Source organism: Arachis hypogaea, chromosome 14, assembly GCF_003086295.3.
Source record: "Arachis hypogaea cultivar Tifrunner chromosome 14, arahy.Tifrunner.gnm2.J5K5, whole genome shotgun sequence".
NCBI lineage: Eukaryota > Viridiplantae > Streptophyta > Magnoliopsida > Fabales > Fabaceae > Arachis > Arachis hypogaea.
The window spans coordinates 6,849,962-6,870,451 of NC_092049.1; the positions used below are offsets into that span (position 1 = coordinate 6,849,962).

At 31.2% G+C, this 20,490-nt stretch overlaps 3 protein-coding genes across 3 annotated transcripts; 1 reads left to right on the forward strand and 2 right to left on the reverse strand.

Moving 5' to 3' along the window:
* The first annotated feature begins 679 nt into the window (after nt 1-679).
* On the forward strand, nt 680-2,793 carry LOC112741262 (1-aminocyclopropane-1-carboxylate oxidase). Its single transcript, XM_025790158.3, has 4 exons — nt 680-899; nt 985-1,211; nt 1,368-1,701; nt 2,210-2,793. Exons 1-4 carry the CDS (start codon nt 792-794, stop codon nt 2,504-2,506), a joined length of 966 nt encoding a protein of 321 aa, XP_025645943.1. The 5' UTR covers nt 680-791; the 3' UTR covers nt 2,507-2,793.
* Nucleotides 2,794-8,440: 5,647 nt separating this feature from the next.
* Nucleotides 8,441-11,080, reverse strand: LOC112741263 (inositol diphosphatase DSP4). Its single transcript, XM_025790159.3, has 5 exons — nt 10,623-11,080; nt 10,451-10,544; nt 9,243-9,300; nt 9,106-9,149; nt 8,441-9,017 (listed from the first exon to the last, which is right to left on the reverse strand). Exons 1-5 carry the CDS (start codon nt 10,814-10,816, stop codon nt 8,832-8,834), a joined length of 576 nt encoding a protein of 191 aa, XP_025645944.1. The 5' UTR covers nt 10,817-11,080; the 3' UTR covers nt 8,441-8,831.
* Nucleotides 11,081-12,345: 1,265 nt separating this feature from the next.
* Nucleotides 12,346-16,135, reverse strand: LOC112741264 (ubiquinol oxidase 4, chloroplastic/chromoplastic). Its single transcript, XM_025790160.2, has 9 exons — nt 15,714-16,135; nt 15,431-15,623; nt 14,931-15,024; nt 14,501-14,616; nt 13,819-13,927; nt 13,625-13,693; nt 13,254-13,325; nt 13,108-13,155; nt 12,346-12,747 (listed from the first exon to the last, which is right to left on the reverse strand). Exons 1-9 carry the CDS (start codon nt 15,833-15,835, stop codon nt 12,530-12,532), a joined length of 1,041 nt encoding a protein of 346 aa, XP_025645945.1. The 5' UTR covers nt 15,836-16,135; the 3' UTR covers nt 12,346-12,529.
* Between the last annotated feature and the right edge of the window lie 4,355 nt (nt 16,136-20,490).

Below are 20,490 nucleotides of genomic sequence, written 5' to 3' on the forward strand. Positions count from 1 at the left end.
TTTTAATGAGTATAATTTATTACTTTATAGTATCTATATCTTAAAAAATCAAAACATAAAGGGTGCAACTGTATATAAAACGAATCATAATTAATTGAAAACAAAATAAATGTATATATTAACTTAAAAAATTAATTTTTTTAAAATATGTGTACTAATTCACATAGATGAGCTAATAACACGTTATAGTAACATTAATAATATTTATAAATAATATTTCCAAAAAAAACACACTAAAAAAATGTTACGCCTAAATTTGCCTGCCTATCTGTATATAGGGGCTAATTTTTTTTATATAAAAAAAATTTGTGTGTAATATATAATTATTGAGAGAATTGGTGTAATATATAAAATTAAAAAAAAAATTTGAAGATTTGAGTGAATACACAAATCTGAGAATCAAATATGTATATTAAAAAATAAAAAAAGTACATAAATTTAAAGATTAAATTTACGCATTAATAAATTAAAAAAATTAAGGTATACAAATCTGATATTCTAATTGATGTCTTCCACAACTTAATTAAACACATCATATTCCAACAACATTACAAAATACTATTTTTTCCCACTATCAAAACTAAAAAATGGTATGATAATGACATCATTAAAAAAAAGTAATTTGGAATAATTAAAAAAAATCTTATTAATTATTGTTAATAATCTTTCCGTCCATCGTTGTTAGGCGCTCTTTGAAGTTGAAGGCCTATAAATTGCACTTTCGAGAACCACTCAAATACACATAACTTGTAGTGAGAGACCAAACCTAAAGAGAAAAAACCAACACAAGAATGGCGGAGAACTTTCCCATTGTTGACATGTCAAAGCTTAACACGGAAGAGAGAGCATCAGCCATGGAGATGATCAAAGATGCTTGTGAGAACTGGGGTTTCTTTGAGGTACATACAATAAAATGAAACTTTGTTTTCTCTTTACATATATTGTTTTGTGCTGAAAGATTTTTGCTAATAATATTTTTTGAAGTTGATAAATCACCCAATATCCATTGAGTTGATGGACAAAGTGGAGAAGCTCACAAAAGAACACTACAAAAAGTGTATGGAGCTGAGGTTCAAAGAAATGGTGGCAAGCAAAGGCTTGGAGTCTGCTCAGTCTGAAATCAATGACTTAGATTGGGAAAGCACTTTCTTCTTGCGCCATCTTCCTACCTCCAACATTTCTGAGATCCCTGATCTTCCACAACATTATAGGTACCACATAAAACAAAATATTTGATAATAAAAACTATAACTCGTAGAATTAATAAATACTAAATAAGACAAGTTATATCTGTTTCGTTTGTTTCTCTAACATCATCAACCTCAACTTTATTATTGTTTAATGTTATTTATATGAAAAATGATCAGAGAAGCAATGAAGGAGTTTGCAAAGGAACTAGAGAAACTGGCAGAACTGCTTCTTGATTTGTTGTGTGAGAATCTTGGGCTTGAGAAAGGGTACCTGAAGAAGGTGTTTCATGGGTCAAAGGGCCCAAACTTTGGGACAAAAGTTAGTAACTACCCTCCATGCCCAAAGCCCGAGCTCATAAAGGGCCTTAGAGCCCACACAGATGCTGGGGGCATCATCCTTCTCTTCCAAGATGACAAAGTCAGTGGTCTTCAGCTTCTCAAAGATGACAAATGGATTGATGTCCCACCCATGCGCCACTCCATTGTCATCAACCTTGGAGATCAACTTGAGGTATTTTATTTATTTCTTTTTATGTTAATTAATGTCATACATACTTTAATCTCTTACTAACTAGAGATTATTCCGACAGTAAAAAATAATCCGAACTTATTTTATTTAATATTTATTAGCATTCATTATTTAATGAATACTAAATAAAGTAAATTCTAATTATTTTTTTTGTTTTTCTAGTATTATCGATTCCAAAAATATGTTATCCTTCTTATATTAGGACTTTGCTTCAGTTTGTTCCGTTAGTGGGATTCTTGTCTTCTTATATGAAATCAACACCAAAATTATTTTAAGAAAAAGAAAAGACTCTCCTATATGTATGTATGCATATTAGCATATATATTTGTTTGTAAGTGCATTTTTAGAGATTGATACCAATTTATTGAAAGTTACACAATCATATTAAATAGTGTATCACTGTATGTATTAGTTTAAATTAAAACGTTGCAATCAATTGTAGACTTTGGTGTATTATTATTAATTTTGTTATTTTATATAATTATAAAAGGTGATAACAAATGGGAAGTACAAGAGTGTGATGCACCGAGTGATAGCTCAAACAGATGGAACAAGAATGTCATTAGCATCATTCTATAATCCAGGGAATGATGCTTTGATTTCTCCAGCACCTGCTTTGGTGAAGGAATTAGATGAGACAAGCCAAGTTTACCCAAAATTTGTTTTTGATGATTACATGAAGCTCTATGTTGGTCTCAAGTTCCAAGCTAAGGAGCCTAGGTTTGAAGCCATGAAGGCCATGGAAGCATCATCCAACGTTAGCTTGGGTCCCATTGCAACTGTCTGAATTAAGCAATATGGATTATGAAAGCATTTAATTATTGTGTGTGTTTAATTATGTGGATAAACTGATGAGGCCTCTAAGTTTAATCACTGATTAATTAGTGTCTGGAATGTTATAAACAATATCATAGTTTGAAAAAAAAAAAAAAAAAAAAAAAGTGTTAGCTCAAGCTTAAAGTTTGTGAGTGTGATCAGTGATGTTTATTTGTTTGCGGTATTAGTGATGATGCAATCTTTTACTTAGTAATGATATAATAATAAGGTGAATTATTATTGTTCATTTACAATTAACTATTTGTGTCATGATTCCTCTTTAATTTGGCTTATTATGATATGTTATAATAACCTATGTCTAGCTATGTCATGCAATATGACATAAAAAAAATTATAAAAATTGTTATATGTATACTATTTTTTGTTTTTAATATTAAAAGTAATCGATAAAAAATTAAAAATATAAAATGTATTTTTGGACTATAAAAAATTATACAAATAACAATATAATATTTAAAAAAAATAATATTATTTGATTTGGACACATGAAAGTAAACACTTATCATTTTGAGAATAAAAGATAGTATTGTTTAACTTCAAATATATTCTTTGTTGAAAAATTGCATAATATATATTAATGCACTAAATTCACATGACATGTCTATTAAACTTGGCATTCATAGAGTTATTAGCATTACCTCCAATGCAATTATGGATAGACATCTGATAGGGAAGATAAGTAATATTTTTTCTTATTTTATTAACAATGAGATTTGATATTTGAACTCTCAAATTCTTTAAAAATCTGAAATTTTAACCCTTTAATTTTGATTCTTGAATTGAATGTCTTAGAAATCAAAATGCCAAAGACTAGGAGATATAGGGGGATAAAAATTATTGGAGTAATTAAAATGTGTTTCTAAGCCAAAAAAAAAATTGAATATTCAAAATTCTAATAATAAAAATTATAAACTAACGTGATTTGATATTCATCAAATATTAAATTAGTTGGATAAAATTATTCAAAATATTGAATGAAATTATTCTATAAACTATCCATTGTACATAATTTTATGCAATAAACCCAATCTTAAATCTTTCGTTATTGATTTATTAAAAAATGCCAAAAGAAAATGAAAATTGCAGAAGATGATAGAGACAGAGAATATGTGAAAGCAAAGCAAGTGAGTGGTTGTCTAACAATAGAAGGGCTGACAAAACAGTTCTCTTCTCCATTTTGGCTCAACTCCATTATGAACTCACTAGAAATTAAATAATAACAATAAACTTATTTGTATATTATAAAATGTAATTAATTAGTAACTATTTGAATACAATTTATTACCATTATATTTGAATTGGGGACTTTCTCTATTTATTCTTCACTCATCCAATTTCTTTTAAATTTAATTTGGATACAACAATGTTTAAATGGGAACCAGCTGATTTTAAGTGGTACCAAAAACAAGAAGATTAAAAAAAAAAAAACCACATTAGTATACATATAATTAAAATAGTTTTTGAAAAATATAGATCGTATGCGTTAATTTAGTTCTCGAAACATTATATATCTTATACTTGTTTTTAAAAACGTAATTTTTACCCAATCTTTTTATAAATAAGGAGTTAGTTCGTTATTCTTTATAATTTATTTAATAATTATTAGATAAATTTAATTGTATCATTATAATTAACACTAATTATTTATTTAACCTGAGTTTTAAAAATCAATTATTCAACTATAATAAAAAATTTTTAATAAATTACAAAAGTTAAAAAAAATCTTAATTTATAATTTTTAACTTTTTTTCAAACCATCCAATTTATTATATTTAGTTCTAACTAAAAAGAAAATTAAAAAACTAAAAAGAACGTGTCGAGATTGAAAAGCTGATGAAATCATCGGTACGTGTATGATTTGGTTTATGTTTGTTTTCATCTTTTGATTTTTTTTCTAGAACTGGTTAATAAATTGAATAGTTTAACAAAATGTTAAAAATTATAAATTGGAATTTATTTAAAATTTTTTATAATTTATAAAAATAGTTTTGCTATAATTGTGTGATTTGATTTTTAAAACTCAGGTTAAAAAGATATAGTTAGTGTTAATTATGATGACACAATTAAATTTTTTTAATAATCATTTAACATGTCACAAAAAATAACTAACTCTTTATTTATAAGAAGATTGACTAAAAATTATATTTAAAAAAATACAGCAATAAATCAAATTAGTAGTATGTAATATGTTATTCCCTAATTGAAAAAAAAAAATCAATACATTATTGCCTAACCTATAAAAGAATAATATAATTCTATTATTATGACCATCAAACAGGTCAACTTGATTCATTTAAGATTGGTTCATTTTATTTATGAGTCATAATTTTTAATCCAGATCGTTTATGATTATTCTGATGAATTAAACGGACTGATTCATTTATCTTTTTATTTAATTTTTTAAAAAATATTTTGACAAAAAATATTATTTTTAAATTAAAAACATTAAATAAATATTTTTTTAGTTGATATGTCAAATTGAAAGAAATGTTGACAAAAAAAAAATATTACTTTTTTTAAAAAATATAAAAAAAAATAAACGGAGCAGCCGTTTGACTAGTTCATTTAATCCGTCATTTTTTTAAATTAACTGGACTCAGTGTGTTTAGCTCAAATTTTGAACAGATTTAATTTTAAGAATAAAACTCGTCTATTTAAATGGAGAAGCAAATTGATCTGATAATCACAAAAAAAAAAATGATTCGATAGATTTAGCCCATTTTAACATAGTATATACGTGAGACATTTGATTTTTCAATGATGAAGATAGAAAATCAATTTGACTATTCATGGTATATGTTATCTTATGAAAAGCTGAAAGCAAGGAGACAGTAGTTAAAGTTGCAAGAGTGGCATAAGCAAGTGGCTTTGGCGACTCTTATTAATCATCTTCATCTCACCGGGCCCTCTTTAATTTTCAAAGAAGTGGGGTCAATAAGTTTAGAGATCTAGGAAGCTCTACCAAATGAAAAAAACCAAACAATGAATAAGATTTCCCATTTGATTTTGCTTCTTTTCATGAAATGGAAATGCCTGATTCCTTTCCTTTTTCCCATTGGGAAAAATTAAATCCTTTTGTTTCTGATAACTTTCCAAAAGTGTTGCTTATTCGGGAAATTTGGCTGAACTAAAATTGATTTCCTTCTTATCCACACAACAAAGTTTGTGGATTGAGTACCATATGTCAAGTTATTTAGATTTTGCATGCATTTGTGATGTGAATGCAAATCACTTAATTATCATTGTCGCCAGCTTTATTTGTCCTTAATTAATTAACTTCAGTTATGCTAGAAACCATTATTTCAATTGGAATTAGGTATTAATCGTGATGATGTTACAAATAAAGCTACAATTATTAGTAATTAGGTCACCGATTCTAATAAGTGTTTGTACCTTCTATTATTAAAATATGTGAAAACTCCAATGCATGTTTGGCCAATCCATGCCATTCAAAGGATGTTCCCATAAAGATGCATAAAACGTCTTTTTGTTTGTATTATAATTATTAGATCCGATTTAATCCGATCAAATTATACTATTTAAACCAAATATTTTTAAATTTTTTTATAAAAAAACAGTTATATCCTTGACTTTTTGTTTTTTGGACATTTAAATACCTAAAAATTTAAAAATACAATTAAAAAAATTGGGTTTATTGTTATTGTTATAAAAAAATCGATTTTATTATAATTTGTTAAGAAATTCAAAAATAACCGGTTCATTAATACGTCCAATAATAATACGACACGTAAATGTCTTTACAAAAAGACTTTTTATGCATCTTTACCAAAGCATCCCTTATATGTAATATATATATTTTGGGAGAAAAAATAAAGTTGTCATGATGTTTTATTTACCATAGGTCCTTCTGAGTTCTGATGAGTGCGTGGTAATTCTTGTAAATTCCAAGTTCCCATTTGAGGAAGCAAAGGCACTACTAAATTATATTATACTACTGGACATTAACCAAACTAGAATTTTAATCATATCTACGAATCTAAAGTTGCTTAAAAAGCATCACTCTTTTGGATTTGAAAATCAACATTATTAAATTAATTTGGCTACCGCAGCAGCATCAGGAAAAGAATTGGAAATATAAAATTGTTGTAGCAGTATAGATGAGTGTGTATAGGTGTTAGATAATAAAATAACTATATTATATAAGTGGAGATTCTCTGGGTTATTTGTTTACTATGATTTATAAAACATGTATGGGGAATTTCAACATGTCACAATGCTCAATTGGGACCACAAGCACCACTCGTGGCTAAATCTACTTGGATGCAATTTTATTTTTATTAGCAAATGAATGTAAAATAAAGCCTAAAGTCATCATGAACATGTTATAATAATTATCTTTACTAACAAAGATTTTCCTTGTAATTACAAATAAACAATAATATTGCTGGATTAGGGTTTAATTAATTTAGAAGCTCGATGAAATTGGTGTTTCTGTGGATAAGAGACAAGATTGATATGCATTCCATTGAGACAACAGTAGTACGGTAAATGTTGCTAATAAAAACTTCTTCGGTCAAAGGCAATCTATTAGCAAAGGATTGAAATCTTGGATGACAGAGACTAGGCAATTTAAAAATAATATTAACAACTGCCATAGACCACTGAAGAATAATAGATAAGATATTATATATATGCCTAAAGATTTGGATTCTATCTTTGGAAAGCCTGAGAATAGATCCTCTTTGTATAGATTTCCCTTAATCACGAGAACTAAAATGTATGTTTAAGATTTAATCATATATCTAATTTATATTGGTTAGTATAATTGGATATATCGAACAAAATAGATAACACATTTTAAGCCCAATATGAAAACTCTGATAAACTTTGTGACGGTTTTGATATTTGGATTTGATCTTGGTCAAAAGTATGCATAGAGAATTAGTAATATAATCACCAAATTAATATGATATCAGTATTGCAGCAGCACCATAGCGCCACTAATGATAAGGGCCACCACATTAATTATACAATAACTGAGTAACAAGTTAATCACGTGTGAGAGCATCAAAGTTAATGAGCTGTGCCACCTACACTTCACGAAAAGGAAACCTGAAGTAGCTATCTATTCTCATGGAAAGAGTTGCCTTTTGTTCTTCATGAGGGAGATCATGAAGCTTGAAACAACGGTTCCAATGCATTTAGTAGAAGCAGGGATACTATTTTAATTTGGTGGGCACTCAGATACATAGTGAGAAAAAAAAAATAGAAGAGGAGGACCCACATTGATTTTTCTTTCTGTATCTCTGCACTGTTGAAATATGTAGTATGGGAGCAACCACCTTTTAATTTTGCTATAAACATACTAGCTAGTCTCATAGTTATCTTAAACATCAGAAATCATCATAGTAGTTTACAGTGGATGAATGAGATTATTGTTCCTTAATCCTTATAATTTGTCTTAGAGATTTGGCAAAGCCAGGGTTCCTTGGTCGGTGACAGTGGCCAAGAGAAACTGAAATTAAAACCCTTATACCTACCTAACGATAATAATATAATATCATTTCTTCCATATATTTTCACATTTCTTGAATTTTGAACAATCTCTTCTTGATTGATATACTGCCCTTATTATTCTCACTTTTAAAGTTGCAGATGATGAGCCAAGAACTGCATGTGCTTGTGAACTGTTCAACCAATGCGCTCTCATGATTCATAATCCAGAAATATCATTTATTGTTCTGTACTTCATTGGTTGGTTATTTATTTATTTTATTGGTTGCTATTTTTTTACCTGAATTAGATGATGGTTATTGGTTATTTTACTGTATCATGGTTTACGGGTGTTATTATGAATGGTAACGGGCTGAAAAAAAAAGGGGGAGAGGGGGGGGGGGGGATTTAATGTAAATTACTGAATTCATTTTCTTTCTTTCAAATAGTAAAAGACTAGTTATATTATATACCAGCAAACGCAATAGTTTTTTTTTTTTTTTAAATCTTTTTTATCTTTTAACACCATTAAGGGGAATGGAGCAACAAAACCATCCAATCCACTGGTGTCAAGTTTACATAAATTGCTATAACTGGGGTATTTTCTAAACAAGCTGACACATGCTTCACCATTGCTACAGGTACCAAAAAAATAAAACCAAAAGGATGGAGTTCAAACTTAAGTAACAGTCCAATTCAGCCATCTCTGATTTTTCAAACGAAGAAAAAACAGAAGACAGAAAAAGGTCCCTAAACTTCTCTTCGTCACGGAAATTTTCCCTTGAAAGGAATCAGCAGCCGTCTAATGTGCTTCATTATTTCTATTTCCTTGAGCATGAAAATGATAATGGGTAGTGCTTCAAACAAGAAATGTCGAATAATTCTATGAACCTCTGGTCTGACACTCTGGCTTTGGCTGCTGCAAACCTTTGGTACTCATCAAAAACAGATGACAAACACCATCTCTGCAATCTTCTTAAGCATCCTACCAAACAACCAGTGCGGTGCTGTTTCATGCAAAAGCTAAAAACCTTAAGTCTGGGGGTAATAACTCAAGTGTTAGTAACAGGGAACAAGAAGAACAAATTTTAGTACCTTCCCTCGTTTACAATGAATAAGCACGGGGTGGTTTCTAACATCTGATGCAAGCAAACAACGTTAGATTAATAATCACTCAACAGGCTGTGCTAAGGGCTAACATTGTAGTAAAGAAGTTAAAGAGTGTGTAATACCTAGGACTACTTTCAAAGCTTCTCGAATAGTATCCTCTGGGATGTTGACAAAGGGTTCCTACCCACAACAAGTGTAATCAACGCTGAGAATATATAATAGTACATAATTTAAGACATAAGTTGAAAACTTAATATTGTGAATCTTTTTCCAGTTAAGAGAAATAACCCAAGGGCCAAGGCATCCCCATAGCATAGCCTTAACTCCCAGATAAAAATGTCATTATCCAGTGGAAAGCAAGCATGTATGATTGAGTTCACTATATCAGGCAGCTTCAAAACTTTAATTAATAAGATAATATAATCTGTATTGGACAAGGGAAGCTACAAGAACAGAAATTACCATGGACTCGTGCAGTGTTTTTCTTTTAAACCTTCTCTAATGTAACAAGAAGAAGCAGATTTATTAAACTTATAGGAACTTTCTGCGGACTACTCATATCTTCATCACCTCACTAATTCTAAAGGCTTCCTTGGAGCAGCACATAAAATAGCCACTATTCACTTGGCAACTCTTTGGATATGAATCCAGTAGTAGGATCAGTTGTGCTGTGCAAGCCAAGGAGGCAAACTACTTTTAAATAACATTCATCTACATAATATTATTTGAAACAAGCAGCAGCACATCACATAAAGACCAAATTCGTATGAGCAGGCACAACTACCAGCCATAGGTTCAGCAAGCATTAGAGTCTCTTCTGAAGCTCCTATTAGTATATTACATGTTTGGTGTTTGTATATTGGATTATAGAGTGAATATGAAATGGAGCTTGTGGAGGTGAACATATAATTCAACTGAAATGTTAAAGGGAACCAGATATATGGCATTCAAATGCTAGATTCTTGGAAATAATATTCATGTGATGTGATCATGTCTAATTGTCTGACAAAAATTCATAACCAATCCCTGCTTGCAATCATCTTCCTAGTTCAGCACATAATGCAGTGTGCATGCTTGTGTTTATATCACAATCAGTGTTTGTGATATGATTCTACACCAGAAGCTTCAACTACGTATAAAAAGTCTAATTACTTGTTGAAAGCTATACTTAAATTACTTGTTGAATCACAATTCAGCAGCAAGGCAGCAAGCAACAGATCAAAACAGTAGAGTAAAATCTAATTAAGCTGATGAAGATTGCAATATTAAGAAGGAAATAACATTTCAAACAGTGTGATCAAGACCAGAATGAAAGGAGAAATTACGAAACCTTACAGCCATCGATCCCGAATTGGAAAAGCCTAATTCCATGAGACTTCAGAAACTCTGAATTGGGTTCCGGATAGGGCTCGGGGCACAAACATCTTCACGAAAATACACTCTCAGATCAAAATCCATTCATCAAACAGGTAAAGGTCAAAGAACAGAACACGGAAACTCACACAACGGAACGGAGGTGGAGCGATTTCAGGAACCCGAAGTTGGCGGGTTCGGGAAAACCAGAGCGGAAAATGCCGTTGTCCACCACGGCGAAGTTCAGCGGAGGCACCAGCACGTCGTCGTCATCAGCAGCACCGCCGCCTTCGGTGAAGGATCCGGAAGGTTTCGTGTCGCCATTAGTGCTATCGAGTTTCATGGCTTTGGCGCCAAAAAAAAAAATAAATAAATAAAGGAGAAGCGGCGATGGAGCAGAGTGAATACTGAATATACAGGCAGCTGCGGTGGTTATAGAGAGAGAAAATATAGTGATGAGTGATGAGAGAGAAAAAGGGAAAGAGGATCTTTGATAAGATGCCTTGGAGTGAAGTGTGGAACGGAGTAAGGAAGAAAGGAATATGCCTTGTGCTGACCGCTCAGGGCACCCACAGTTTCAAACCCTCGATTATTATTTTTTCTTCCCGCTATTTTCCTTTTTAATGGAACAGTAATATATTATGAATTTTAATTTGTATATATTATTCGGTATAAAAGAGTTTTATATATATTTAGTTGTGAATTGAAAATTTTGAGAGAGGAAAGTCAAATTCTTCATATTTGATTTGATTGAATATTTAGTCAATATCATTGGAGTCTTGGTGGATTATATCTACAGCGACATGGTTTGTTTATTGAACATAACATTGATTAGTAATATTACTATCCAAATATATGAGACTCGAACCCGCAACCTCTTAATTGAGTATGGAGAGACTATGCCATTTGAGCTATTACTCATTGGCTTCATGAACAAATATTTATATTAGAAAAAAGTTAACGTTTGATTATATTATTCTAAAACCTATCAGTTTAAAAAATTTGATTTGGATATCAGGCTAAAAAAATAAATGATTTACCTCTTCTAGATTGTGAAGTACAACTTTGAATGATAAAATATCATTTCTAATTATAGATTAACGACATAGATTAATTTTGTGAACTTTTAAATTAATTTTTCATTAACTGTTAGAAAAATGCATTTGACTTTCAAAAATACATGATCAACATTCACAGGAGGCAAATAAAAATAGTTTACTCTTTTAGCATCTTCTAAAGCTATTAGGATCGGAACTAGTCATTTAATCGTGGGGTCATAGTGTGGATTCTAGAGGCAGTGGAGAACCATATATTTATCAAATTGTGAAATCATATCAAAGGATGAAGGATGAGGGGAGATTGTGATTGGATTTAAGTTTGGCATTTGGCCTACCCTGCATGCAGTGTTGGTTTATTGCTGTCAACACAAAAGACACAAACCAATTTTGCCGCAAAATTCTGAGAGGTCCTGTTTGATTTTTCTAGTAAATTGTCGCCAAGTTGATGGCCGAGTTAGAATGACAATGCCAACCTAACTAAACCTTTTGCCACGAAATGATTGACAATACATGCAAGTTGAAATTGATAAGGATGACAAGAGAATGGAAATTAGGTGTTCTCTTTTCATTTCTTTTGTGATTACTATTTGATAGGAAATTGTCCTAGCAATTTGCCATTAGAGAAATCAAGGAATCAATGTTGTTTACTATGTGTCAATTTATATAAAAACCGAATTATATACTACAAATTTATCAATTCTCTTATTTCTGCAATTTCCTTAAAATAAATTTCAGTTGTAAGAAAAGAAAAAGAAAAACGGGTATTGCAGCTGAAGTTAGGTAATCATGTGAGAAGAGAAACTAAATTATCCGGTTGAGCAGAAAAAGGAAAAACTAAAATGATTATACATTTGAGTATGGAGATATATGGGATACATACATAATGTGTCTGTGGATGGAAATCTATTTCTATTTACTAACTCTAATAATTATTCATTGCCTCGTATAATTTTCTTTCATGAATGAGTTATGTATTTAGTGTGATTGTGCCGTGTATTTTACTTGAGTTTGGCTGGATTTGAAGTAACAGATTTCTTTAAACAGTCTACTATTCCTTCGCAATCTGCTTCAAGGTTACAGAGTGCAGCATCACCATCATTATCCGCTGAATCCGAATGCGGAGACCGGAGGTTCCCATGCGTTTGACAGGCCTTCATTGTCTTGCAATGTTCCGCTTCATCATCTCTGATATTTACAAATACGTCGTACAGATTCTCTAGAGGGGGCAATATTCAAAATTAATATATTGTTAATAATCAATGTTAGCAAAGTTCATGAATTAGAACCAGGCCCAAACAATAGTGTTGTGTCTGCCATACAATCATCAAAACATGGAAGTTCTAACAAAAGTGTACACAAGCAGAGGGGTTTGCATGGGAGAAAATTTAAAATCACGGGAAGGAAAAAAATGCTGACTATGTTCAGAGGCTGAATGATTCATTAAATTGAGTGATTAGCTGTTTCTTAAATTGGATTCATAATTTCGTATGGTGAGATTCAGTGACAATAAATGGTTTTATTGGGCAAAACAAATTCAGCATAATAATACATGGTGGAACTGGGTTTGGAGGCTTACCTATCTTAGGCCTTCTAGTATTTGGAATTCTGGACGTTTGAAATTCATCTGAGAAAACATGAGAAGGGAAATGTTAGATTCCATGTATATCTTTTCACCCTCCAGTCGACAACCATAGGTAAAAAAAAAAAAAACAGAAAGCTTACCGAACAGATATAGATCACCGCCTGTATAATAATTCACTGCAACCTCAGGAGCTGGCAGTTTTTTCAAATCCTCTGCATATAAGTTTATAAGAATTCAGACAATGATATGGTTATTGAATTACATAAGAGTCAATTTACTACTTTCTGTAATAAAATCAATGTGAGATCATTTATTTATTTGTTCCATTTCTTTTTCGAAGATAAATTATGGTCATTTCCAGAACAAATCAATATAAGACAGAAACTGAAAGTTGAAGGATCGAACTAAAGTTGGGGTTCTGGCCCTAGCTCATTATGAAAATATACATAAGAGCATAAACATATGAAAAACTAACACAAAAAAGGATGAGAAGAAACTACGACCATCATACCTCCTTGAGCCTTGATAAATTTGTCATAAGTTTCAAATGCATGACTCTCTACACATTCTGAAAAGTGATCTGCACTAGCGCAAACCACATATATCAAATAAAAGACTGGAGAAGCAATTCGTCATGAAAATCCAACCACCAAACTGACAGATGTAAACAGGATTAATATGAAAAAGCAACTAGTTAGTACTTACATGCCATTCTTGGGCTTATCGCATACATAAAAACCGTCATTATATAATAAAATATTGCAATATGTTGAGCAAGAAAACGGTCAAACCACCATGCATTCCCCCCTAGCTCCTGCAACCAAAGACCCATGTTATATAGCATACAGTGAAGTATGTGAAATTGTGAATAATAGAATTCATGCATGTGATTGCACACTATAAACTTCCAGAAACTTCGCCCAGAAGTATATGCCAGTTATAAGATATTTTTAGCAAATACTTTCTTTTGAAGGCATTTTCCATTATCAAGTTATTTTTATAAACTACATCTGTGGGTCTTGAATCAATATCTTTGAAGAGTCACATACTACTCTGATTAACTACACAGTTGAATCCCAATTATATCAAAGGACCTCCCTTGATCTTTTCCTACATTCACTATGGCCATTTGATTGAAGCCTTAAGTTTGTCCATTTCTAAACTAAATTCATCAAATATTAAACAACACATGGAAGGGTGAATACTCCAATTTTGTATAACGATATCTTTTGAGGATTTAACAATAAGATACTAGTTTGGGTTTTATTATGTGTGTGTGTGTGTGTGTGAGAGAGAGAGAGAGAGAGAGAGAGAGATATCTAGAACCAACACACCAGAATAGCTCTAATGCACATCAGAAAGAGGCAAAATTATCTCGAGATCTTACTTCCATGATGAGTAAATGATGCATTTCATTCCAACTCTCAGCGAAATGCACTTTCAGATAGTCAGCCCGCCTCCACCAGCCGAAACTCTCGTACATGTGAAGAACTGACATAAAGGCTGCCATAGATAATGGTACACAAAAGTTAATACCAAATATCTGCAACCAATGCACAGCATATCCCTGTGTTCATAACTAAAAGAATACATTGTGCAGTAATTTTCACTAAATTACAGCTGTGCAATTGTAAGTTTCCAAAGTATGATGAAGTTATAAGAAAACAAAAGGGCCATATGCAGGTTTGTTATGTTCATTCTTTCAAAAGAGCATGTAAATTATGTGTATCAGCAACCAGCAAGGATTGCTGTTCATTAATTAGAGTTAGAGACAACAACTTCAAGCCCCTCAACAGTTATTAAAGAATGGCACTTACCAAAATAAGGAACCCTGGCAATTGTTTCAAGAACAAAAAACCTTGCATAATCCCGATCATGGTACAAAGTATCAAGTATCTTTATCACAGAATCCTGAAAAATATCAACAAGGCAAAAAAATAAGCAAACAGAAATAGACATCAAAACAAGCTTCTTATGTAAAAAGCCACCTCTGTCTCCCTGAGAGGGGATCAGCCAATTCAAGATTACAGCCTCAATATGAGAAATGACAGACCAAGCATCATATTACTAAAAACATTCTACAGAGTATTGATTTCTCATTCTCAAAGCTATAGTATGAATTCTCATTGCCAAATCCGTAGCTTTCAGATGCTATAAACTATTAATCAATGACATCTACCTTAAATTGCCAACTGAATTGAAATTGAGCATGCTCCTAATTGAGCACTTGCACACTAACACTAAGCAGTTGAAGTAGAAAACTTAAGCCAACATGAACACAATAACGATATAAACGAAGATAAAGTAATTGACTTACCGTGAGAAAGATATTGACTGATTGTTCAACCTTGATGACGAATTTCTCAAAGGACGACGACGATGAGCTTGAAGTTGAGTCCCCACTTTCAATACTGGCTTTACCGGCATCATCAAAAGTAGAAATCTTAGAGGGTAAGGATTCTTTCAATTTCACTTTCTCCTCGTTATCTTGTAACATAGTTGCGCGCACCCTATACACACAAAAGAAAGTTGAAAGCATAAAATCAGAGCGCTTCACAAAACTCAAATTGAAGGAGGATCAATAATCAGTAATCAGGAACCTGGGAAGCGATTGGCGAGTAGTGCAGGGATTGAAGTTGTGTGAGAAGGAAGAAGAATGTGGTGGTGGGGCCTTGAAGGTGGTGGTTGCGAAGAGCGACGAGGAGAGAGTCGTCGCAGCCATGTTTGTGTGAATCGGAGGGAGAGAGATATTAAATGAGATATTAACGGAAATTGGGAAAAAGGCGGCACCCACAGAGAATAAACGACAAGGTTATAGTTTTGGGGAAGAAGAATAATATCAGTGATGGGTTTGTCGTTTGGTGCTGGTTAAGGTCGTTTAGTTTCACGGCAATTCCGGTGTCCACTTCGATGGCATGTCTCTACTCAGCGGCATATTCCGTCTCTTCATCCACCTCAACAGAACAATACGCCAAAACATTGTACTCCTTGGCAATTTGAAGAGTTGTTTCTTTATTTGGGAAAAAAAAAAAAAAAACTCTAATTTAACATTTATATTTTAATTTTGTGTCTAATATTCTTTAAGCATTTAAAAATTAAAACCTTTATAGTTTAAGTCAAATTTTTTTTTTAGAAAATTACTGAAATTGCGTTTTTAGAAAATTCTGGTATATATATATATATATATATATGTCATTAAGATCTAGGAGAGGATAAAAAAGTGGAACATCAAAAGAATGTTAATTTGTACATGAAACCATAGTTATAAAAATTAGACCGGACCGACCGATCCGACCAAAAAATCAGTGAATTGGTAATTTGATCGGTTGAATAAGTTGACTGCATAAGGAACAAAACCGGTTCGGAACTTTTTTGTTTTTCCTTACCGAAAAACGACGTCATTTTGTTTTTTTAAGTTTTAACAAAAAATAAAAAATAAGAAAAAGCCCTAACCCTAAACGGCTACCCCAATCCCCCAATACCCTTCCCCTGACCCCTGGACCTAGAGGCTAGAGGCTAGAGGCTGGAGCTCTCGAAGCCTTTCTTCCTCACCTCATCACACCAACAATTTCGAGTCTCTTCCTCCCCTCATCACACCAACACTCTCTTCCTCGCAGTCCCTCTCAGTCTAGAAGACTCTCTTCCTCTGCGTCTCCTCCGTCGCGTCTCCTCCGTCGCTGCTGCGGTGCTGCCTCTCCGTCGCCAGAATCTGCCTCATCCAAGTTGGTCTCCAAACTGTGAAATCTGTTCTCTGTTTTTTTTTTAGTTATTTAGTTGGATTTTAATTTGATTAAGGGAGTGAATAACTGATAGGTTAATGGCAGATTGTTGATTATGTATATATTGTTGAGTTATAACTTGTTATATTGTTGAACTAGTTAATGGCAGATTGTTGATTTTTTTCTGATTTGTAGTGGTTATGGTTGTTTTTGTTGATGTAACATTGCTGTGAATTTATATTGCTGGATCTGGAAATATTGAATAGCTGAATAGATTTTCTGGTTATGTTGAATTTGTTGATTTTTTATTATGAATTTGTTGATTCTTGATTATGAAATTACTGAATTTGTTGAATTTTTTATTGTGCATCTGTTTAGTGTAGTGATTGCTGGATTTTTTATTAATTTTTGATTATGCCATTATGCCTGTTTGCTTTAGAAGAAGGATTGCTGGATTTTCTAGCAATTTTTATCGAATTATTTGCTGTTGAACTATTATCCCACTGTGCATCTGTTTAGTGTAGTGACTATGTGTCTTTTTGTCGAATTATTTGCTGTTGAACTACTATGGTGTTGCTTTTAAATGTGTGTTGAATTGAATGGTTATTTTCAACTTGAATGCAACCATTTTACTTGTGAGTTAAGTGCTTGTTATCCATTCATCAATTTCTCATGGCTATTTGTCTTAGTTAGGTACCAATGTTGCTCATAATTTAAATCATTCGGCAAATTGAGGCTTGAAAACATGTCGGCAAAACTGGTTTTGTCCAAAACAGATTTTAGTGAATGCATATATGGTTGCTTTTGTCTTGTCTAACAGGAACCCTTTGAATTGAACTGTTGGAAATAGGTTATGCTTCCAACATTGAACAATTGATGTGAATTTGTATTTTGTAATAGCTGTTGTTTTATACCTTTGCTATTATAGTTTTTATTTACGTGAAATCGGTTTTATCGATTCAACTAGTAATTTATCGGTTAAATCAATAAACTAATAAATTAATAATCTGACCGGTTTGATCACCGGTTCGATTCTTACAACTATGCATGAAACTATTATATTTTGTATACCGTATTATTTGTTTTGTCATCATTCTCATTTTTGTCATTAATTTTGTAGTTGTTTTGAGTTCGTCTTCTCTATCATTGTTGTTTGCTTTGTGGACTATTTCTCTATCGTCATCTATGTTTGACTCATGTTAAATCTCAATCACAGTTTTATGTTCAAACTCAACATATTACTTAACTATGAGCACTTGAACTTGAATTCGTCCATGAATCTAAAATATCTATTGCATACTTACTTTGTCAACAATGAGCATTGTGTCAGATTGTATTAGCCCGTCAAATACGATAATGGAATTTTTGTGCAAAATATTGTTCATCTTCTTCAAAATATGACTTTGTATTCTCTGATATAGACCATATTATTGCTTCGCCAACGTTATAGGCATGGAATAACAAATGAAAATAAATACTTACACTCAAAACTCACATTCTCATGTAGGGGTGGAAATGAGTAAGGTAGATCAGAGTAGAATTTGGACCTAATCCTAATTCTACCTGCGGATAGAAAACACTCCAATTCTAATCTTAACTGTTAATGTTGCAAATGTGAGGAGTGTATGGAGTTAGTCCCACATTAAAGAAAATAAGAAAGAGTGAGTATTTATAAGATGAGAGACTCATTAATTTAGCACTTTAAGATTTTGAGTTATGCAATATTATTATATAACCCTAATGAACAGACAAATTAAAAATTTAATACAAATAGCATAATAATGGTCTCAAACAATATAATCATCAAATGTTTAATTTTACATAAAAATTTTTGTTTAAATTAATAACACAAATATAAATAAAATTATTGTAAGTTTATGAACATGTTATTTGCTACAACAATACTATCACTAATCTATAAATTTAGATACAATATCATCATCATTTGTAATTGATTATTAATTGATGATTTTGGCTTAATAATAAAAATTTTTTGCATTAAATAAAAGCTTTTTGATTCAATATCCATATATATATAATGGATTCCTAAATCCCTGAGATCTATATACTTGCATTTACATCTTAGTAATTAGAGGAATATCATGGTTAATGGATGTTTTTGACAAGGTTACTTGTATTGTTAATATGGTCAAAGTTTAGTTATTATTTTGGTTTTCTTTTTTAAATAAAAATAATTTTTATGGATATTAAGTTTACTCTTTTATATATGATTAATTTTAATTTATTAACATCTAAATTTTTAGTAGTTAAAAATCGTATCTTTAAAAAAAAAAAAAAAAATTTGTCCATGTTCACGTATCACTCCATTACAGTTTGCCGCTACTACCAAAGATGATCTGTAACTAGAATATGGACAAATTTAAAGAAAATAAAAATTGATTACCACTAATTAACATGACAAGTTTTGACAACCTCTCTTAGATTTTATAAGTTGGAACTGTTTTGAGGCAATAATATATAGATTTTGATGATGTTTTAGATGATATGAGTGTTGGATTTTTTCTCTTTTTTGTTAGGTTTAAGTCTAATTTTTTTAGGGTATCTTTTTATATTTATTGTGCCACAATCTTAATAAGATTTTGGAGTCATTGAGAGGTAGAAAGTATAGTCACCAAAGTGAGAGAGAAGAGGGAAAACAGAATTTTTATTTTTATGCAAAACAGTAAATTTCAAATGGCAGTTTCTCATTCCTTAATCGTTGGATTGGCTTAAAATTTATTTTCTCTCGTCTTGTTCATTTTGGACGGTGGAGATGTTGATTGGAAGTCTTCGGTGGAAGAAATTGGCTTCGCAAGAGATAGAATAGGTTTTTCGTTTTTACACAGAACAGCGATTTTTGACAGCAGTTTCTCATTCTTTCATCGTTGGATCGACGTGAAATTTGGAATGCAGATTCTTCTTATCTTGTTCTTCATTCTGAACGGTGAAGATTTTAATTGGAAGTCTTCAAAGGAAGAATTAGGCTTCGAACATTAGCTCTATTTTTGGATATTTTTCATATTCTTGCTTATCATTTGTAAACTTTGGTACTTTGATGTTTTGGCTGATTATATGCACATTTTTATGCGATGCTTTGTTTGAGACTCCCTTGTACCTCATTTGATTACAGTGGTGTTATTTTATTGGTTTGGACGACTCGTGGTTTTTACCTCTTTACCTCTCACATTGAAAGGATTTTTCACGTTAAAATCTCGGTGTGTTCTTGTTATTACTTTACTTGTTATATTTACTTGTTCATAATTACTGTCATATTGTGTTGTAAGTATTTTTATATTTTTTTTGTGTAGAATATTTGTGTTGTTTTTGTTTCTGGCTCTTTCAATAAGATTTGACATATTTATATGTATCGGGTTTAGTTTGGTATAATTTTTTTTTTTTAAAATAATTTATAAAAGTAGTTTTTTTTAAGTTGCCGTACGTATTTTTGGTAAAATCAAATTAAAAATCTTTTTTAATAAGTATAAATATTATAATTATGTTTAATAAAATAATTTTTAAAAATAAATAAAATTATAATAGATGTATTTTTAATAAAAAAATAATTATTTTTTTGTAAATTTTAAAATTTTATATAATATAATTATTAAATATTTATTTTATCACATTATCATTACGAAAAAGATCAAATCAACCAAAT